The sequence below is a fragment of the Symphalangus syndactylus genome, chromosome 19 (assembly GCF_028878055.3).
Source record: "Symphalangus syndactylus isolate Jambi chromosome 19, NHGRI_mSymSyn1-v2.1_pri, whole genome shotgun sequence".
In the NCBI taxonomy this organism is placed as follows: domain Eukaryota; kingdom Metazoa; phylum Chordata; class Mammalia; order Primates; family Hylobatidae; genus Symphalangus; species Symphalangus syndactylus.
In genome coordinates this window covers 10880592-10896994 of record NC_072434.2, presented here as the reverse complement: position 1 = coordinate 10896994, position 16403 = coordinate 10880592, and the positions used below count along the sequence as shown (strand labels likewise).

At 46.9% G+C, this 16403-nt stretch overlaps 1 protein-coding gene across 6 annotated transcripts in view; it reads right to left on the bottom strand.

The window, feature by feature from the left end:
- PACC1 (proton activated chloride channel 1) overlaps positions 1 to 16403 on the bottom strand; it is a 70314-nt gene that overhangs the window by 13824 nt on the left and 40087 nt on the right. For 3 of the 6 annotated variants that reach the window (XM_055233481.2, XM_055233480.2, XM_055233478.2), the window contains 4 exons: positions 9384 to 9593; positions 7770 to 7921; positions 2470 to 2612; positions 127 to 271 (listed from right to left, as the gene is read on the bottom strand). In XM_055233481.2, the coding sequence (XP_055089456.1) occupies positions 127 to 271; positions 2470 to 2612; positions 7770 to 7921; positions 9384 to 9593 (650 nt within the window). The remainder of the gene's footprint in view (positions 1 to 126; positions 272 to 2469; positions 2613 to 7769; positions 7922 to 9383; positions 9594 to 16403) is intronic. The other 3 variants (XM_055233483.2, XM_063613159.1, XM_055233482.2) reach the window with 2 other exon arrangements.

The window sequence follows — 16403 nt, the reverse complement described above, 5'->3', positions numbered from 1 at the left end:
CGTGACCAAGGCCTACTCACCCTTAAGGCCCTGCTCAAAGGACCCTTCTCTGCAAAGCTTCCCTCCACCTCAGACTCGAATGTGGAAAAGTCACTAGCAGTTTTGAGCAAACCCAGCGCCACCTACCTCCTGCCGGAACTCCACTGCTTCCCGCCCATCCTCCTCCTTGGTCTTCACCAGTGACATCTTGACCCAGGTGCGGAAGCCCCCAGAGAACTTCCAGCTGGAATAGGCACTCTCACAGGCCTGCATGAAGCCTACCCTGTTTGGGCTTGGAAGAAGGAAGGAGAAGGAAGATCCAGGTCTGGCAGCAGGAGTTGAAGCCCCCACTGCAAGCTGGTTTCTTTGCTGGCACAACCAGGATGCTGCCCACTCCCTGCCTCCTCTCCAAATTGTGGTTGCCTCAACAGGGCTGTCAGTCACCAGCAAAAGCAAGGCCCATCCCTCTTTTCTCTCCATTTGGTTTCCAAATGGAGGGGTAGTCACTGGCCTCAAGGCAGGAACATGATCCTTGAAGCTCCCAATGGGAGAAATCCTCCTCCCTCCCCCCATCATTCCTGTCGACTGCTACCAAAGCTGTCAGCAATGAAGTTGGCAGAAGCTCCCCAGAACATGGCGCTCACGGCTCCTCAGAGAACTCTGGACTTGAGCAGAGCCTGAGGAAGCCCTCACCGGCCTGTCAGCTCCCATGGAAGGCCCAAAGAGGGGAAGAGGGTTCCTTGGGGAGGTCTCAGCCAGATGCGTCACCTACAGCATCAGCCCCAAGACAGTGCAGATGCAGCAAAATCAAAGTGAACATAAAAACAAGTAAAAACTGCAGCAGCGTACCGAGGAAGCTCACTAAAGGAGCGTGAAGTGGGGGCGGGATCCCGGGGAAAGTCTTCCAGGAGGACGGCAAGATGGCCAGCTTGAAGCAGGGAAGGGAGAGAGAATTCTAGGTGGCAGAAAGGGTGGAATACGCTAAGGCAGAGACTCCGAGCTCTGGGGTGGAAGAACAAAGCAGTGGTGGTGTGGAATGGAGGCAGCTCGCTGCATGTCCAGCTGGTGAGCAGCCTCCCTGGCCCTGTAGCTCCCTCCCTGCTTGCTCTGAATGGAGCCTCTGGGCTCAGCAGGACCTGGTAGGAACTGAGTCCCTCTCAGCTCCGGCACATGAAGAAAATTCTCCTGCCCTCTAGGCTCCACGGTGTGACCCCAAAGCAGTGTGTGTGGAGCAGACAAGAACTTTCTGATGGTCAGGGGACATTCATCACTGTAAATCAAAGACTAAGAGAGGTGGCAGAGCTTATATCCTCATACTAGAGATGCAGTAGACCCTTGAAGAACACAGGTTTGAACTGGGTGGGTCCACTCACATGCGGCTTTTCTTTTGCCTCTGCCACTACTGAGAGCAAGACCAAACCCCCTCCTCCTCAGCCTACTCAACATGAAGGCGATGAGGATGAAGGCCTTTACAATGATCACTTCCACTTAATGAATAGTAAGTATATTTTCTCTTCCTTATGATTTCCTTTTTTTTTTTTTTTTGAGATGGAGTCTCGCTCTGTTGCCCAGGCTGGAGTGCAGTGGCGCAATCTCAGCTCACTGCAACCTCCATCCACCTCCTGGGTTCAATCGATTCTCCTGCCTCAGCCTCTTGAGTAGCTGGGACTACAGGTGCCCGCTACCACGCCTGGTTAATTTTTTGTATTTTTAGTAGAGACGGGGTTTCACCATGTTAGCCAGGATGGTCTCAATCTCCTGACCTCGTGATCCGCCCACCAAGGCCTCCCAGAGTGCTAGGATTACAGGTGTGAGCCACCACACCTGGCCATGATTTTCTTAATAACATTTTTTTTTCTCTGGTTTACTTTATCATAAGAATACAGTCTATGATATATATAACCACAAAATATGTGTTGTTTATGTTATTGGTAAGGCTTCTGTCAACAGTAGGCTGTTAGTAGTTAAGTTTTGGGGGAGTCAAAAGTTATACACAAATTTTTGGCTGCATAGGCAGGAGTGGTTAAGTTTGGTAACCCCAAACCCCAAGTTGTTCAAGGACCAACTGTATTTCAGGCAAACGCACATTGAGCCCACACTAAGGGCAAGATGTGGTTCCCGTGCGCACTGTGGGGGAAACCAAGGAATCACACAAGAACTTGCCCTCAAAGGGACTTACAAATCAAAGGCAACTTCCCCCTACTCCTCAGCAGCCCCAGGCAATGGCGAGACCAAATGATCTCTCTGGAACCAGCCAGCACTATGTGCATGGAGAGCCAGCATGCTCCTCCACACCAGATTTGCTTAACTTTGTGATAAGATGTTGAGTGGACCGGCCAAGCTCATGAGGTCCCTTCCTGGGCCAGTGGGTCATCTGAGAATGCCCCTTCCCTTCCCTGCCCTCACCCCTCCGCTCTAGCCCAGGGATATACACGGCTGGAATGAGATAAAAAGTAGACAGTAAGCCCACTGTGAACTCTAAAAGGCCACCTTTGCAGGAACTCCTGGAAAGAAGAGAAGAGGAGGTAATCAATGGCGCTGAAGTCCTCACTACTCTCGTTCAGGCGGAACTGGAGGAAGACCAGCTCCCGCTTTTTCACTTCCCGGGGCCCCTGGACAATCAGGGCAGATTTCTGCAGAGAGACAAAGGACAGAGTCTCAGTCCTGGGAGAGCACACAGAGGCCTCTGGGTCTGAGGGCAGAAGTACTCACTGGAAAGCCCATAGCTCCTTGCCCAGTGGTCTCCAAAGGGACCACTAGCCAGACCCTCCTGTTCAGGCAAGAACAGGCCTGGGCTGGGACTCATGCTCATTCCTGGGGAGTTTTTCCCCGTACGATGCCCGACCAGAGCTGAATGTAGCTCATCCTCTGTCCACTTTTCTCATTGGTTGTTTGAGTCATGGAAGCTCTTAATTTAACAAGGATGATCACTTTCATCTGTTATGTGTGCCCATCTTTTCTTCTAGTCTGTCATTTTTCTTTTAACTTTGTTTCCAATGTCATTTGCCCTATGGAAACTTTAATGTAGTGAAACCTATAAATCCTTTTCTTTATGGCTTTGGGTTTTGCTTGCTGAGGAAAGCCAAAATTATATCAATATTCTCCTCTATTTCTTTATAGCACTTTTTAATCTTTTTTACATTTAGATACTTTATATACTTTAAGCTCTGCATACAGTGTGAAATAGGGTTCTAACTCCTACTTCCCAAACAATGCATGGAGACAGGTTTTAAAGCCTCTTCCCCTCCCTCCTTTATTCTATACTAAATTCAATACAGAACCAATATCTATGTCTGCTCCTGGCCCTAGCAGAGCCCACACATTTGTCTGTCTCTGTCCAGTACTGTGCTGCTTTCACTCCTGTGGTTTTTCCACTGTTCTGAGATCTGGGAAGGTGCCCTCCCTACTACTCTTCCCCATCCCCAAACTTGTCTTGGTTATTTTTGAACATGTTCTAAGTATGCTTTAAAACTAGCTTGCTTAGTTCCACAAAAAAATTCATTGGGACTTTTAACTGTGATAGAAACTGAATTTATAGATTAATTTTAGAAAAAAATGTCTTTTACATCAACTTTTATAAATAAATGCTCTACAGATATTTGAAAAAGAGTGAGTACACTGTCAGTTACAAAGTTTTCTGCCCCCAGATGTATACACACATATACATACTCTAAATTTATTAACTGCACCATTCAATTCTTATCCTTTCTAGTTTTTGTCTATTTGATCTGTGAATTTCTGAAAGGGGTATTTAAATCGTGCTCTAAAGTGATGGTATTTTTTACTTCTAACGGGTTTTGCTTAAAATATATAAATGTCATGCTGTTTTGAACATTAAGTTTTGGAACTGTTCAGTCGTCTTAGTGGAGAGTATGGAGTTGAACCTCTTATCAATATTAAACATCCTTCTTTCAACCTTTTGCACATAGAATTCCATACTGACTATTAATATTGCCACTTCTGGTTTTCGTTGCATTTTCCCAAGACAGCTTTGTCCATCTACTTATTTTTCAACCTTTCTGTACCATTTTAAGTGTGCAACAGAAAGCACTGTCTCCGGTTTCTATTATCCATTTCTTCCTTTAGTACTAGAACGGCTTTTCTAACCCAGATTTCAGCAGAATCCACTCCCCCTGCTGGAGTCTCATCTCTGCCCTCAAACGTAGCCACGTGATGGAAGTTCCTAATGTGCGAAAGAAAAGGGGACTCATTCAACTCCACGCCATCTCCTGAAAAGGGAACTGCTTGCCCTCCACTTCTTACCTTCCCAGGCCTGGGCATGTGTGCGCACACACACACACACACACACACACACACACACACACACACACACTGCCCACATGGACCAGAACAATGCCCAGGGGACAGCACAGTGACAGAAGTCATGGCTAGACCATCCTATGAGGCAACACTGCCCACGACGCCACACAGCCTGCATGCCAGGACTGTTCTCAGAGAGAGAATGAGGCTTCTCCCCCATCTCAGTCACTGTATTTGCGGGTTTTGTTTTTATTTGGGAGCTTAGCCTATACTCTGACTAATACACAATTTATTAGCTGACACTGCAGTGTTGTTTTTTGGTTTTTTTTGAGACGGAGCCTCACTCTGTTGCCCAGGCTGGAGTGCAGTGGCGCAATCTCGGCTCACTGCAAGCTCTGCCTCTTGGGTTCAAGCGATTCTCCTGTCTCGTCCTCCTGAGTAGCTGGGACTACCAGCATGTGCCACTACACCCGCCTGATTTTTTATTTTTATTTTTAGTAGAGATGGGGTTTCACCATGTTAGCCAGGATGGTCTCGATCTCCTGACCTCGTGATCCACCGACCTCGGCCTCCCAAAGTGCTGGGATTACAGGCGTGAGCCACCATACCCAGCTGGAGTGTTTTATAGTTGCAAAAAAAATCTAAAAATGAGGCAACAGCCAAACATTTGGGCGGTGGGAAAATGGCGGGCAGTAAGGAAATAGATAAGGATCCCGCAGGCTAGAAAGGTGGCAAACCTTATTGTGCCGGAGCAGAGCATTTGGTAAAAAATAACTACCATTAAATTGAGAGCATGAAAGAAAGCACCAGAAAATCAGCAAAATTCTGAAGATTTTACAAATACAACAGGATGAGACCCTTGACTGGGGTCACTTTCACATGGACTTGATTAGATGTGAACAGCCAGAAGCCCACACATTTCTGAAATCTCACTGCAAACAAAGGCAGTGGCAGGAGGTGGGTAAGAAGCCACCCTCCAAGTTTGCGATTGTTTAGCCCTAAAGCTGCTCACACAAGCAGGAAGTGAGTGGCACAAGCTGTGCAGCCATCAGGGAGGGCGTATTTTCTAATGTCCACTTCAGATATGGCCACAAAGCATTACCACCAAGGCAGAAGCTCCCAGGGGACGAGGCCAGAGCACACAGGAGTCTCTTTCTGAGGGCAGCAACAGGTTCAAACCAAGGAGCTTACTTCATGCCAAGAAGGCGTCTCACTGGCCCCACCCTGCAGGGTTCCACCACTGCTGCAGAGCGGAGCTGCGGGCCCTTCTCCTTCTTCCTTTTCCAAATGGGAGCTCTACTGCTTTCATCATATTCTTCCTCCACTGCTATACGCTGGTTTGGGTAGGAAACTTGGTGGATAGGGAGGAGATAACTTCTCTGTTAGTTTATAGTTTGTGGACTTCAAGGAATTGAGGGAGGAGACAAACCATCACTCAGAGCTGGGGGCAGTAGCTGCATTCAACTTCATTTCGATAACAACAACTCTCTCTGTGCCCTTATTTCAAGGGTTTTTATACTATTTAGTCGAATTATGTAACTATTGTAACAAGTGCAACTGGCCTACACAGGTTTGGAAATGACCCTCACTGACTCCTCCTAAGCATATCTTTCAAGTTGGGGAGGAGAGGAGGGCATCCAGAGAACAGGCACTCGGTGGAACGGAAGCAGCCATGAGTATTCATTAGCATGTTTTACAGAGAGATGAAGGGAGTTGGGAATCCAGACAAAGAACTTCTATTATACATATAACTCTACATTGGAATTGTTTAAAAGTTGCTTTCCTTTTTGTTTTAATTAGCTTCCATTTCCCTATTCTAGAGTCCATTCTATTTGTTCATCTTGGTCCTTTTCTGTCATTGGTTTCATGCAAATGTCTGGTGACCACTAATTCTCCATTCTTATTTAGGAATGAAGGATTAGGTTGACTAGTATAGGTCTGGGTTTTGGTTCCTTCCAAAGTAGTAAATTTCTGTTTCTCTAATAGGCCTCTCCCTTGCATGGGAAAGCTAAGTATGCTCTGTGGAAGCACACTGAGTATTCCAGTGTGTTCTACTCTGGGAAGAGTCCTTTCCTTTAGTTCTCTCCTTTTCCATTGTAGAAGTCTGCTCTGCTTCCTATGCCTACACAAAGTATCTTCCCTTCGCTTCTGCAGAGAATGGTTCCAGGGTCTTTTACCCAGAAGCAACCATCCCCAGCGGCTCTGCATACCTGGGGAGGGTACAGGGTGTGTCTGGCCCAGCCAACAGGCAGTCCAGTAATGACTACCCTGCTCTCTAACGGTACTGATTCCAAGCTGGGGGTTTGGAAGGAAAGCTTGTACCTCTACAGCAGGTCTCTCCTTCATCTGTTCTGGGTTAGGGGTTTTCTGTAATTTGTTTGCTCCACCAATCTGGCCCAAGCTGTTTTTTTATGCTTTACACCAGTTCCTCAAAATGTCTGGTCCACTGGTGATAGCCTTTCTTCATGTGCAAAGCTATTATTGATGTTCTAGTCTGTTCTATCTCATTCCTTACAGAATCATTTCAGCAGGATTTTAGGAGGGGTCCTAGCGTTCACATACTAACAAAAAAATATTCGTGTGATTCTTTCATCTTAAAACCCTAACAGTTCCCTGTTACCCAAGGAAGCGAGTGTGGCTCCACAGCACAATGCATGTTCTTTTCTCATCTGGTCATTACTCCATCCACAGCTTCATCACCCATCAGTCTTCCAGGGCTCCTGACCCTATGAAACATTTCCCCACCAACTGCAATTTTGCCCAGAGGCACAAGTACAACATGTCATCTCTTCCCTTTAGGTCATAGTGCAATTTCCTCTGCCTAGAAAACCTTTCCTTCCCAATTTCATCTGGAAAACTATTGTAGCCCCTTTCAATGCTTTCTGAAGCAAGTATATGAAATGAAAAAGATGAGATGTAAATCAATACAAAATGCCTACCCTGCCTTTGAAACCCTGTGCAGCCACTCCTCCAGGGCGCTCCGAACCCCATCCCTCAGTCATCCTTCCCAGCCGTGCTGTGTTGTGCATGACAACACAGCCAGTCCAGGGCCCAGGAGTCCTTGTCCCCAGACCGGCACTCCTTTACGCTGGCGTATTTATTTCAAACTATGGATTCTCAGGCCCCACCTAAGGAATTATAATTCAGTTGGCTTCACACGGAACCTGGAAATTCGTATTTTCAAAAAGTATCCTGGCAATTCTGTCAAGTGGTCAGGTATGGGACCCACTTTGCTATATCACAGCAGCCCCACCCTTTAGCCCTGTCATTCTTCCATTGCGGACACGGCCTCACCGCACTGTCAGGAATCCCTGAGCATTACTGAGCAAAGGCCTCACTGTCCTCCTTGAATGCAAGTGAGCCAACCACAGCCAAGTGTCCACATGGCACAGCCGCATGTCTGCTTGGGGACCAAGGCCCCACACTGAGTGAGTGGAAGAAGGACTCCTGGGAAGAAGGAAACTTGGGGCCTCGGGTTGCAGGGCTAACGGAGCAGCTGCCCAGACCCAGCTCAGGCAGACCGGAATTACCACAGTCTGATTGGAGAAGGGGTCCGTGTAGTTGATCCTCTGGGTGGTGCAATTCATGTCACCCGGCTGGCCAGGGCTTGTCAGAGGAGGAATGACCTCGTAATGGTGCTTACAGCTGAGCAACTGGGCCTGACCGGGGTACAGGGCAATACCTGGGGGCACAAACAGGAAAAGCAAGTGTCAGAAATCACAGTCCTGACCACACCCCTGAAATCATCTCACACCTACCAACAACCTACGTTCTGGACTCCCTGGATGACTGCAGGGAAGGGAGAAGAAATGGGTTTCAGAGGGTGAGGAGCCACATCCCCTGGCCTCAGAAAGCCCCGCTCTAGTAGAGGGCACAAGCCCCTCCTCAGTAAGCCCCTGGCCAACCTGGATCCCACGCCCTGATGCCCACATCAAAACCCGCTCTACCTCAGAGCCCTGCTCCACACCCTCTGAGGGAGTCTCTTGACTTGGCCCTGCTGTGCCATCCCTCTGGGCCAACACCCACCTGCAGAATCGCTGGGAGGCTCTAGGCTGTGGAATTCCTCAGAACTCACTTTGTCTCTTAGACTGGGAGCCCCAACTGTGCGAGTCACATCCCAAGAGTCCCTCCCTCTTCCCAGCCCAGGCACCTCTACTGACAGTAGCTGTCCAGCCTCAAGGGCAGCAATGCTAAGACAGCAGCACGTGGCATCAGAGACAGACAGACTTCAGAGAGACTAAGAGACCAGACAGAGAAAGTAAAACCTACAGATAAACAAGACTCAAGGAGACACACAGAAAAGAGGGACAAACACAAGGCAGGAAGAGATGGGCAGAGGAGCCATGACCAGCACACCTGACTCTGCTGGAGGCTGGCAGGAAGCCCCAGAGAGAGGGCACCTGGACTCTGGCTCTGCCATGTGAGCAGGCCCTCCCACAGGTCACTCAGGGGCATCTGTGGGCAGAGCAGGTGGCACACACTGGGTGGACAGGGCCCAAGTCATACAGCTCACGCCTCCTCATTTACTCTACGGCCCCCAGAGCATCCAGTGCCAGCCCTGCAGCCCAGAGCAGACAGCCTGCTCTATAGCAGAGTGGACTCCCCACTCAGGGACCAGACACCCCAGTGGGACAGGTATACCCAGTGTGGCCTGGGAGTCCCTCTCCAGGCAGGGTTGAATGGCCTCACCTCCCCTGCCACCCTCCCCACCCCCTAGTCCAGCCTTGACTCCTGCTTCTTCTCCTCATCCCTGCCCTCTGGCCCCAGCCAAGTTAGTCTCATCCTCTCCAGGGAAGCCCTCTGCCTCCCTAGTCACCCCTTTGCTCTGCTGATCCCCATCCCAAAGATACTCTCTTCCCATCTATGTGCTTTTCAAGGCCCAGCTCAAATCCTACCTCTCTGCCAAGCTTTCCCTGACCCCTCTAGTAGCCTGCAGTAGCTACTCCAGGCTCTGTCCATTTCTCTCCTCAGCACGTAACACACTCCCAACAGCAGCTCTTTGGGCGTAGACTCTATACCTAGACTATGCTTGGACTCCTCTGCCCTGCCTGTAGTACCACAAATACAATGGCAGCTCAGGGAGTATCTGCCAGCTGACACCCTAGATCTGGGGCCCTGACGCCTGGCCCAGGGGCAAGCTCTACCTGGGGCATCATAGCGATCCACTTCCTTGTAAGACACAGACATGACAGGGTGCTTGAGTTTCTCGCGAAAGTCTGTGATGGTCTGGTAGACCAGGAAGACGGCCACAGCCATGAGCAGCAGGTAGATGAAGATGAGCAGGACTGAGAAGACGTTCTTCAGGCAGGCCTTGCTGAAGCGGATGCTGCTGGAGGCGGACTCGCTGTCCAGGCCTGACAACAACAAAACACCATGTGACCCAGGGCACAGGGACAAGGTACACACAGAGATGGCCAGCAACCTCCAGGCCCTTGCCTGCCTCACCAAGGAGGTGAAGTCACCTGCACGTGCAACCTTTCCACCTCACCCCACAAATCATAACAAAGGGTACCTGTAAACATTTACTACACAGCTTCTCTGCCAGGCAGAGGATACCAAGCTGAAGGAGACCTACTCATTGTCTTTATGGAGTTTACTCTCAAAAGAAAAAAGATAAAAGATAAAAAATAATAAAAATGTTAAAAGAAAAAGCAAAAAACAAACAAAAAGAACAGAAAAAAGGAGTTTACTCTCTAGAGGGATAGGCAGTTACAATCCAACAAGTGAGCTGGCCCCAACCTACCTCTCTGGGCTTATTCCTCACCACTCCACTTCCCCAGTTCTCCCAGCTCCAGCTCCACCTCTACTCATCGACTTTCTGTTCTTCTGGGGTGCCCTTCTCAACCCGGGAGCCTCTCACATTTACCATTCCCTCTGCTTCATTTTCTTTTCTTCCACAGCTGATGCCTCACTCATCCTAAGCCCCAAAAGCTTTTTGCTTGGCATCTGGCTTCCAACAGTGACAGAGTAGCTTGGTCACACCATCCTTCCATGGAAGCATTTTAATTTAGAAAGGCATTTTCTTGGCCAGGCGCAGTGGCTCACGCCTGTAATCCCAGCACTTTGGGAGGCCGAGGCGGGAGGATCACCTGAGGTCGGGAGTTCGAGACCAGCCTGACTAACACGGTGAAACCCCCGTCTCTACTAAAAATACAAAATTAGCTGGGCATGGTGGCGCATGCCTGTAATCCCAGCTACTCAAGAGGCTGAGGCAGGAGAATTGCTTGAACCCAGGAGGCAGAGATTGCAGTGAGCCAAGATCGCGCCATTGCACTCCAGCCTGGGCAACAAGAGTGAAACTCCATCTCAAAAAAAAAAGAAAGAAAGAAAGAAAGAAAGACATTTTCTTGAGGAAGCCTCTCCTGACCCCTAACCTTTATTTGGGCACCTCTTCCTCAGTGTTCCCAGGGAGCCCTGTATGTCCCCTACTTCGTCACTCTGCAATGTCATGTCTATACATCTTTTATCCCCCTAGGCTGTGAGTTCCATGAGGGCAGGGATGGGGCCAGTCTTATCCCTAACTGAACCCTTAGCCCTTCATGCTATGCCTGGAACATTCTGCATTTACATGGTGACTGATTAAACACGTCCTGATGCCATTGGTACAACACAACTCTGTCTCCCCTACCTCCCTCACAAAACCCTGAGGCTAGAAGCTAGATTAATCTCTGTTATGGACGAAACTGTATCCCCCACCCTCAAATTCAGGTTGAAGATCTAACCCTCAATGTGACTATATTTAGAGACAGGGCCTTCAAGGACATAATTAAGGTTAAATGTGGCCATAAGGATGAGGCCTGATCCAATAGGACCAGAATCCTTATAAGGGGAGGAGACACTAGGAGCACATGCACACAGGAAAAAAGGCCATGTGAGGACACAATGAGAAGGCAGCCATCTGCAAGCCAAAGAGAGAGGCCTCACCAGAAATCAACCCTGCTGGCACCTTGATATTGGATTCTCGCTTCCAGAACTGTGAGAAATAAACTTCTGTTGTTTATGCCACTCAGCTGTGGCATTTTGTTACAGCAGTCCGAGCTGACTACGATACTCCCAAAGGGCTCCCTGCGCCCTCTCTGCTCCTCAGCTGAAAATGGAGCTCCCTGAGAAGCCCTATTTCCTCCACAGCCCAGCTGAGCACAAGGCTGAGAACAAGGGAAGCATCTGAACGTAAGCCCCAAAAGGTATCTGCTTGGCATCTGGCTTCCAACAGTGACAGAGTAGCAGTGTCACATCACCCTTCCACAGAAAACAATTATAAACTTTGGACAACATATTTTAAATTATTTGAAGGCACTGGGAGAATGATCAAAAGCAGGTAGAAATTGAAAGAGAGGCTACCCCTGAAAGAGAAGAACTGTACTTGGTGAGATTTATACATCTGTAGCTTTTTGCCTAAGAATACATGCCAATTCCTATAAGGCATGGTTCAGAGTGACAGGGACAAAGTTCAGGGCTGGAAGAGCAGCCAGAAAGTTAAGACAAAACCATGAAAGGGAGGGAGCCACAGAGGGGGTGAAACTCCCAAATCTGCAACTAAATGTATATTCAGATCGTTGGCTGGAGAACCCACGGGGGGCCAGCAAAAAGTAACTGGAAATTGAAAGAACTGCATGGAGATTTCAACTACGGCTAATGCAGTAGAGATAGGAGTTTAGAGCTTAAATCTTGCCATATTAAATATATGCCAAGAAAAAAAAATACCCTTCTGAAGATCATAACAGAATCCAGAATCTCTACATCATTCATAATGTCCAGTGTTCAATCAAAAATCAACTAGACATGCTAAGAAACAAGAAAATATGACCTGTACTCAAGAAAAAAGCAATCTATAGAAACCAACACCAAGATGACCCAGTGCTGCAATTTAGCAGAGAGGAACTTTACAGCACTTAAAGGAAAATATCTGAATAAGGAATAAAGACAAGATCAATAGAGAAACAGAAACTAATAACAACGGCCAAATATACAGAATTTCAGTTTTGCAGGACGAAAAAGCATTGTGGAGATGGATGGTGGTGATGGTTGCACAGCAATATAAAAGTGCTTAATATCACTGAACTATACATTTTAATGGGTAAGATGATGAGTTTTACATTATGTGTATCTAACCACTGTAAAAATGTTTCATTAAATTTAAAAAAAACAGATGGAAATTCCAGATCTGACAAGAAATAAATGAAATAAAAAGTTCACTGTATAGGCTTAATAGCAAAAGATGACAGAAAAAGAGTTGGTGAACTAGAAGTTAAATCAACAGAAACTATCCAATCTGAAGAAAATACGGAAGGAAAAAAAAACCTAAATGGAGCCTGGATAATTGTTACAGTATCTAGCAGTGTAATGACATGTAACTGGAGACAGAAAATGGGTCACAAAAATATCTGAGGCCGGGGGCATGGTGGCTCACCTCTGTAATCCCAGCATTTTGGGAGGCTGAGGCGGGTGGATCACAAGGTCAAGAGACTGAAACCATCCTGGCCAACGAGGTGAAACCCCATCTCTACTAAAAATTAGCTGGTGTGGTGGCACGTGCCTGTAATCCCAGCTACTCGGGAGGCTGAGGCAGGAGAATTGCTTGAACCTAGGAGGTGGAGGTTGCAGTGAGTTGAGATCACACCATTGCACTCCAGCCTAGGAAACAAGAGCAAAACTCCATCTCAAAAAAAAAAAAAGAAAAAACACTATTGATATTGGGTTCCAAGACGGCCGAATAGGAACAGCCCCAGTCTACAACTCCCGGCAAGAAAGATGCAGAAGACAGGTGATTTCTGCCTTTCCAACAGAGGTACTGGGTTCATCTCACTGGGACTTGTCGGACAGTGGGTGCAGGACAGTGGGTGCAGCGCACTGAGCGTGAGCCCAAGCAGGGCAAGGCATCACCTCACCCGGGAAGCGCAAGGGGTCAGGGAATTCCCTTTCATTGCCAAGCAAAGCTGTGACAGATGGCACCTGGAAAATTGGGTCACTCCCACCCTAATACTGCGCTTTTCCAATGGTCTTAGCAAATGGCACACCAAGAGATTATATCCCATGCCTGGCTCGGAGGGTCCCACGCCCACAGAGCCTCGCTCATTGCTAGCACAGCAGTCTGAGATCGAACTGCAAGGCAGCAGCGAGGCTGGGGGAGGGGTGCCCGCCATTGCTGAGGCTTGAGTAGGTAAACAAAGCGGCAGGGAAGCTCGAACTGGGTGGAGCCCACCACAGCTCAAGGAGGCCTGCCTGCCTCTGTAGACTCCATCTCTGGGGACAGGGCATAGCCGAACAAAAGGCAGCAGAATCCTCTGCAGACTTAAATGTCCCTGTCTGACAGCTTTGAAGAGAGTAGTGGTTCTCCCAGCACAGAGTTTGAGATCTGAGAACGGACAGACTGCCTCCTCAAGTGGGTCCCTGACCTCTGAGTAGCCTGTCTGGGAGGCACCCCCCAGTAGGGGCAGACCGACATCTCACACAGACAGGTACCCCTCTGAGACAAAACCTCCAGAGGAACGATCAGATAGCAACATTTGCTGTTCACCATATTCGCTGTTCTGCAGCCTGCGCTGCTGATACCCAGGCAAACAGGGTCTGGAGTGGACTTCCAGCAAACTCCAACAGACCTGCAGCTGAGGGTCCTGACTGTTAAAAGGAAAACTAACAAACAGAAAGGACATCCACACCAAAACCCCATCTGTACGTCACTATCATCAAGGACGAAAGGTAGATAAAACCACAAAGATGGGGAAAAAAACAGAAGAGAAAAACTTTAAATTCTAAAAATCAGAGCGCCTCTCCTCCTCCAAAGGAACGCAGCTCCTCACCAGCAACGGAACAAAGCTGGACAGAGAATGACTTTGATGAGTTGAGAGAAGAAGGCTTCAGACTATCAAACTTCTCCGAGCTAAAGGAGGAAGTTCAAACCCATAGCAAAGAAGTTAAAAACCTTGAAAAAAGATTAGACGAATGGCTAACTAAAATAACCAATGCAGAGAAGTCCTTAAAGGACCCGATGGAGCTGAAAACCATGGCACAAGAACTACATGACGAATGCACAAGCTTCAGTAGCAGATTCAATCAACTGGAAGAAAGGGTATCAGTGATTGAAGATCAAATGAATGAAATGAAGCGAGAAGTTTAGAGAAAAAAGAATAAAAAGAAATGAACAAAGCCTCCAAGAAATATGGGACTACGTGAAAAGCCCAAATGTACGTCTGATTGGTGTACCTGAAAGTGACGGGGAGAATGGAACCAAGTTGGAAAACACTCTGCAGGATATTATCCAGGAGAACGTTCCCAACCTAGCAAGGCAGGCCAACATTCAAACTCAGGAAATACAGAGAACGCCACAAAGATACTCCTCGAGAAAAGCAACTCCAAGACACATAATTGTCACATTCACCAAAGTTGAAATGAAGGAAAAAATGTTAAGGGCAGCCAGAGAGAAAGATTGGGTTACCCACAAAGGGAAGCCCATCAGACCAACAGCTCATCTCTCAGCAGAAACTCTACAAGCCAGAAGAGAGTGGGGGCCAATAGTCAATATTCTTAAAGAATTTTCAACCCAGAATTTCATAGCCAGCCAAACTAAGCTTCATAAGTGAAGGAGAAATAAAATACTTTACAGACAAGCAAATGCTGAGAGATTCTGTCACCACTAGGCCTGCCCTAAAAGAGCTCCTGAAGGAAGCACTAAACATGGAAAGGAACAACCGGTACCAGCCACTGCAAAAACATGCCAAATTGTAAAGACCATCGATGCTCGGAAGAAACTGCATCAACTATGGAGCAAAATAACCAGCTAACATCATAATGACAGGATCAAATTCATACATAACAATATTAACCTTAAACAGGCTAAATGCTCCAATTAAAAGACACAGACTGGCAAATTGGATAAAGAGTCAAGACCTATCAGTGTGCTGTATTCAGGAAACCCATCTCATGTGCAGAGACACACATAGGCTCAAAGTGATGGGATGGAGGAAGATCTACCAAGCAAATGGAAAACAAAAAAAGGCAGGGGTTGCAATCCTAGTCTCTGATAAAATAGACTTTAAACCAACAAAAATCAAAAGAGAAGGCCATTATATAATGCTAAAGGGATCAATTCAACAAGAAGAGCTAACTATCCTAAATATATATGCACCCAATACAGGAGCACCCAGATTCATAAGCAAGTCCTTAGTGATGTACAAAGAGACTTAGACTCCCACACAATAATAATGGGAGACTTCAACACCCCACTGTCAACATTAGACAGAAAGTTATCAAGGATATCCAGGAATTGAACTCAGCTCTGCACCAAGTGGACCTAATAGTCATCTACATAACTCTCCACCCCAAATCAACAGAATAAACATTCTTCTTAGCACCACACCACACTTATTCCAAAATTGACCACATAGTTGAAAGTAAAGCACTCCTCAGCAAATGTAATAGAACAGAAATTATAACAAACTGCCTCTCAGACCACAGTGCAATCAAACTAGAACTCAGGATTAAGAAACTCATTCAAAACCGCTCAATTATGTGGAAACTGAACAATCTGCTCCTGAATGACTACTGGGTACATAACGAAATGAAGGCAGAAATAAAGATGTTCTTTGAAACCAACAAGAACAAAGACACAACATACGCAGAATCTCTGGGACACATTCAAAGCAGTGTGTAGAGGGAAATTTATAGCACTAAATGCCCACAAGAGAAAGTAGGAAAGATCTAAAATTGACACCCTAACATCACAATTAAAAGAACTAGAGAAGCAAGAGCAAACACATTCAAAAGCTAGCAGAAGGCAAGAAATAACTAAGATCAGAGCAGAACTGAAGGAAATAGAAACACAAAAAACCCTTCAAAAAAATCAATGAAACCAGGAGCTGGTTTTTTGAAAAGATCAACAAAATTGATAGACCACTAGCAAGACTAATAAAGAAGAAAAGAGAGAAGAATCAAATAGATGCAATAAAAAATGATAAAGGGGATATCACCACTGATCACACAGAAATACAAACTATCATCAGAGAATACTATAAACACCTCTACGCAAATAAACTAGAAAATCTAGAAGAAATGGATAAATTCCTGGACACATACACACTCCCAAGACTAAACCAGGAAGAAGCTGAATCTCTAAACAGACCAATAACAGGCTCTGAAATTGAGGCAATAATTAATAGCTTACCAAC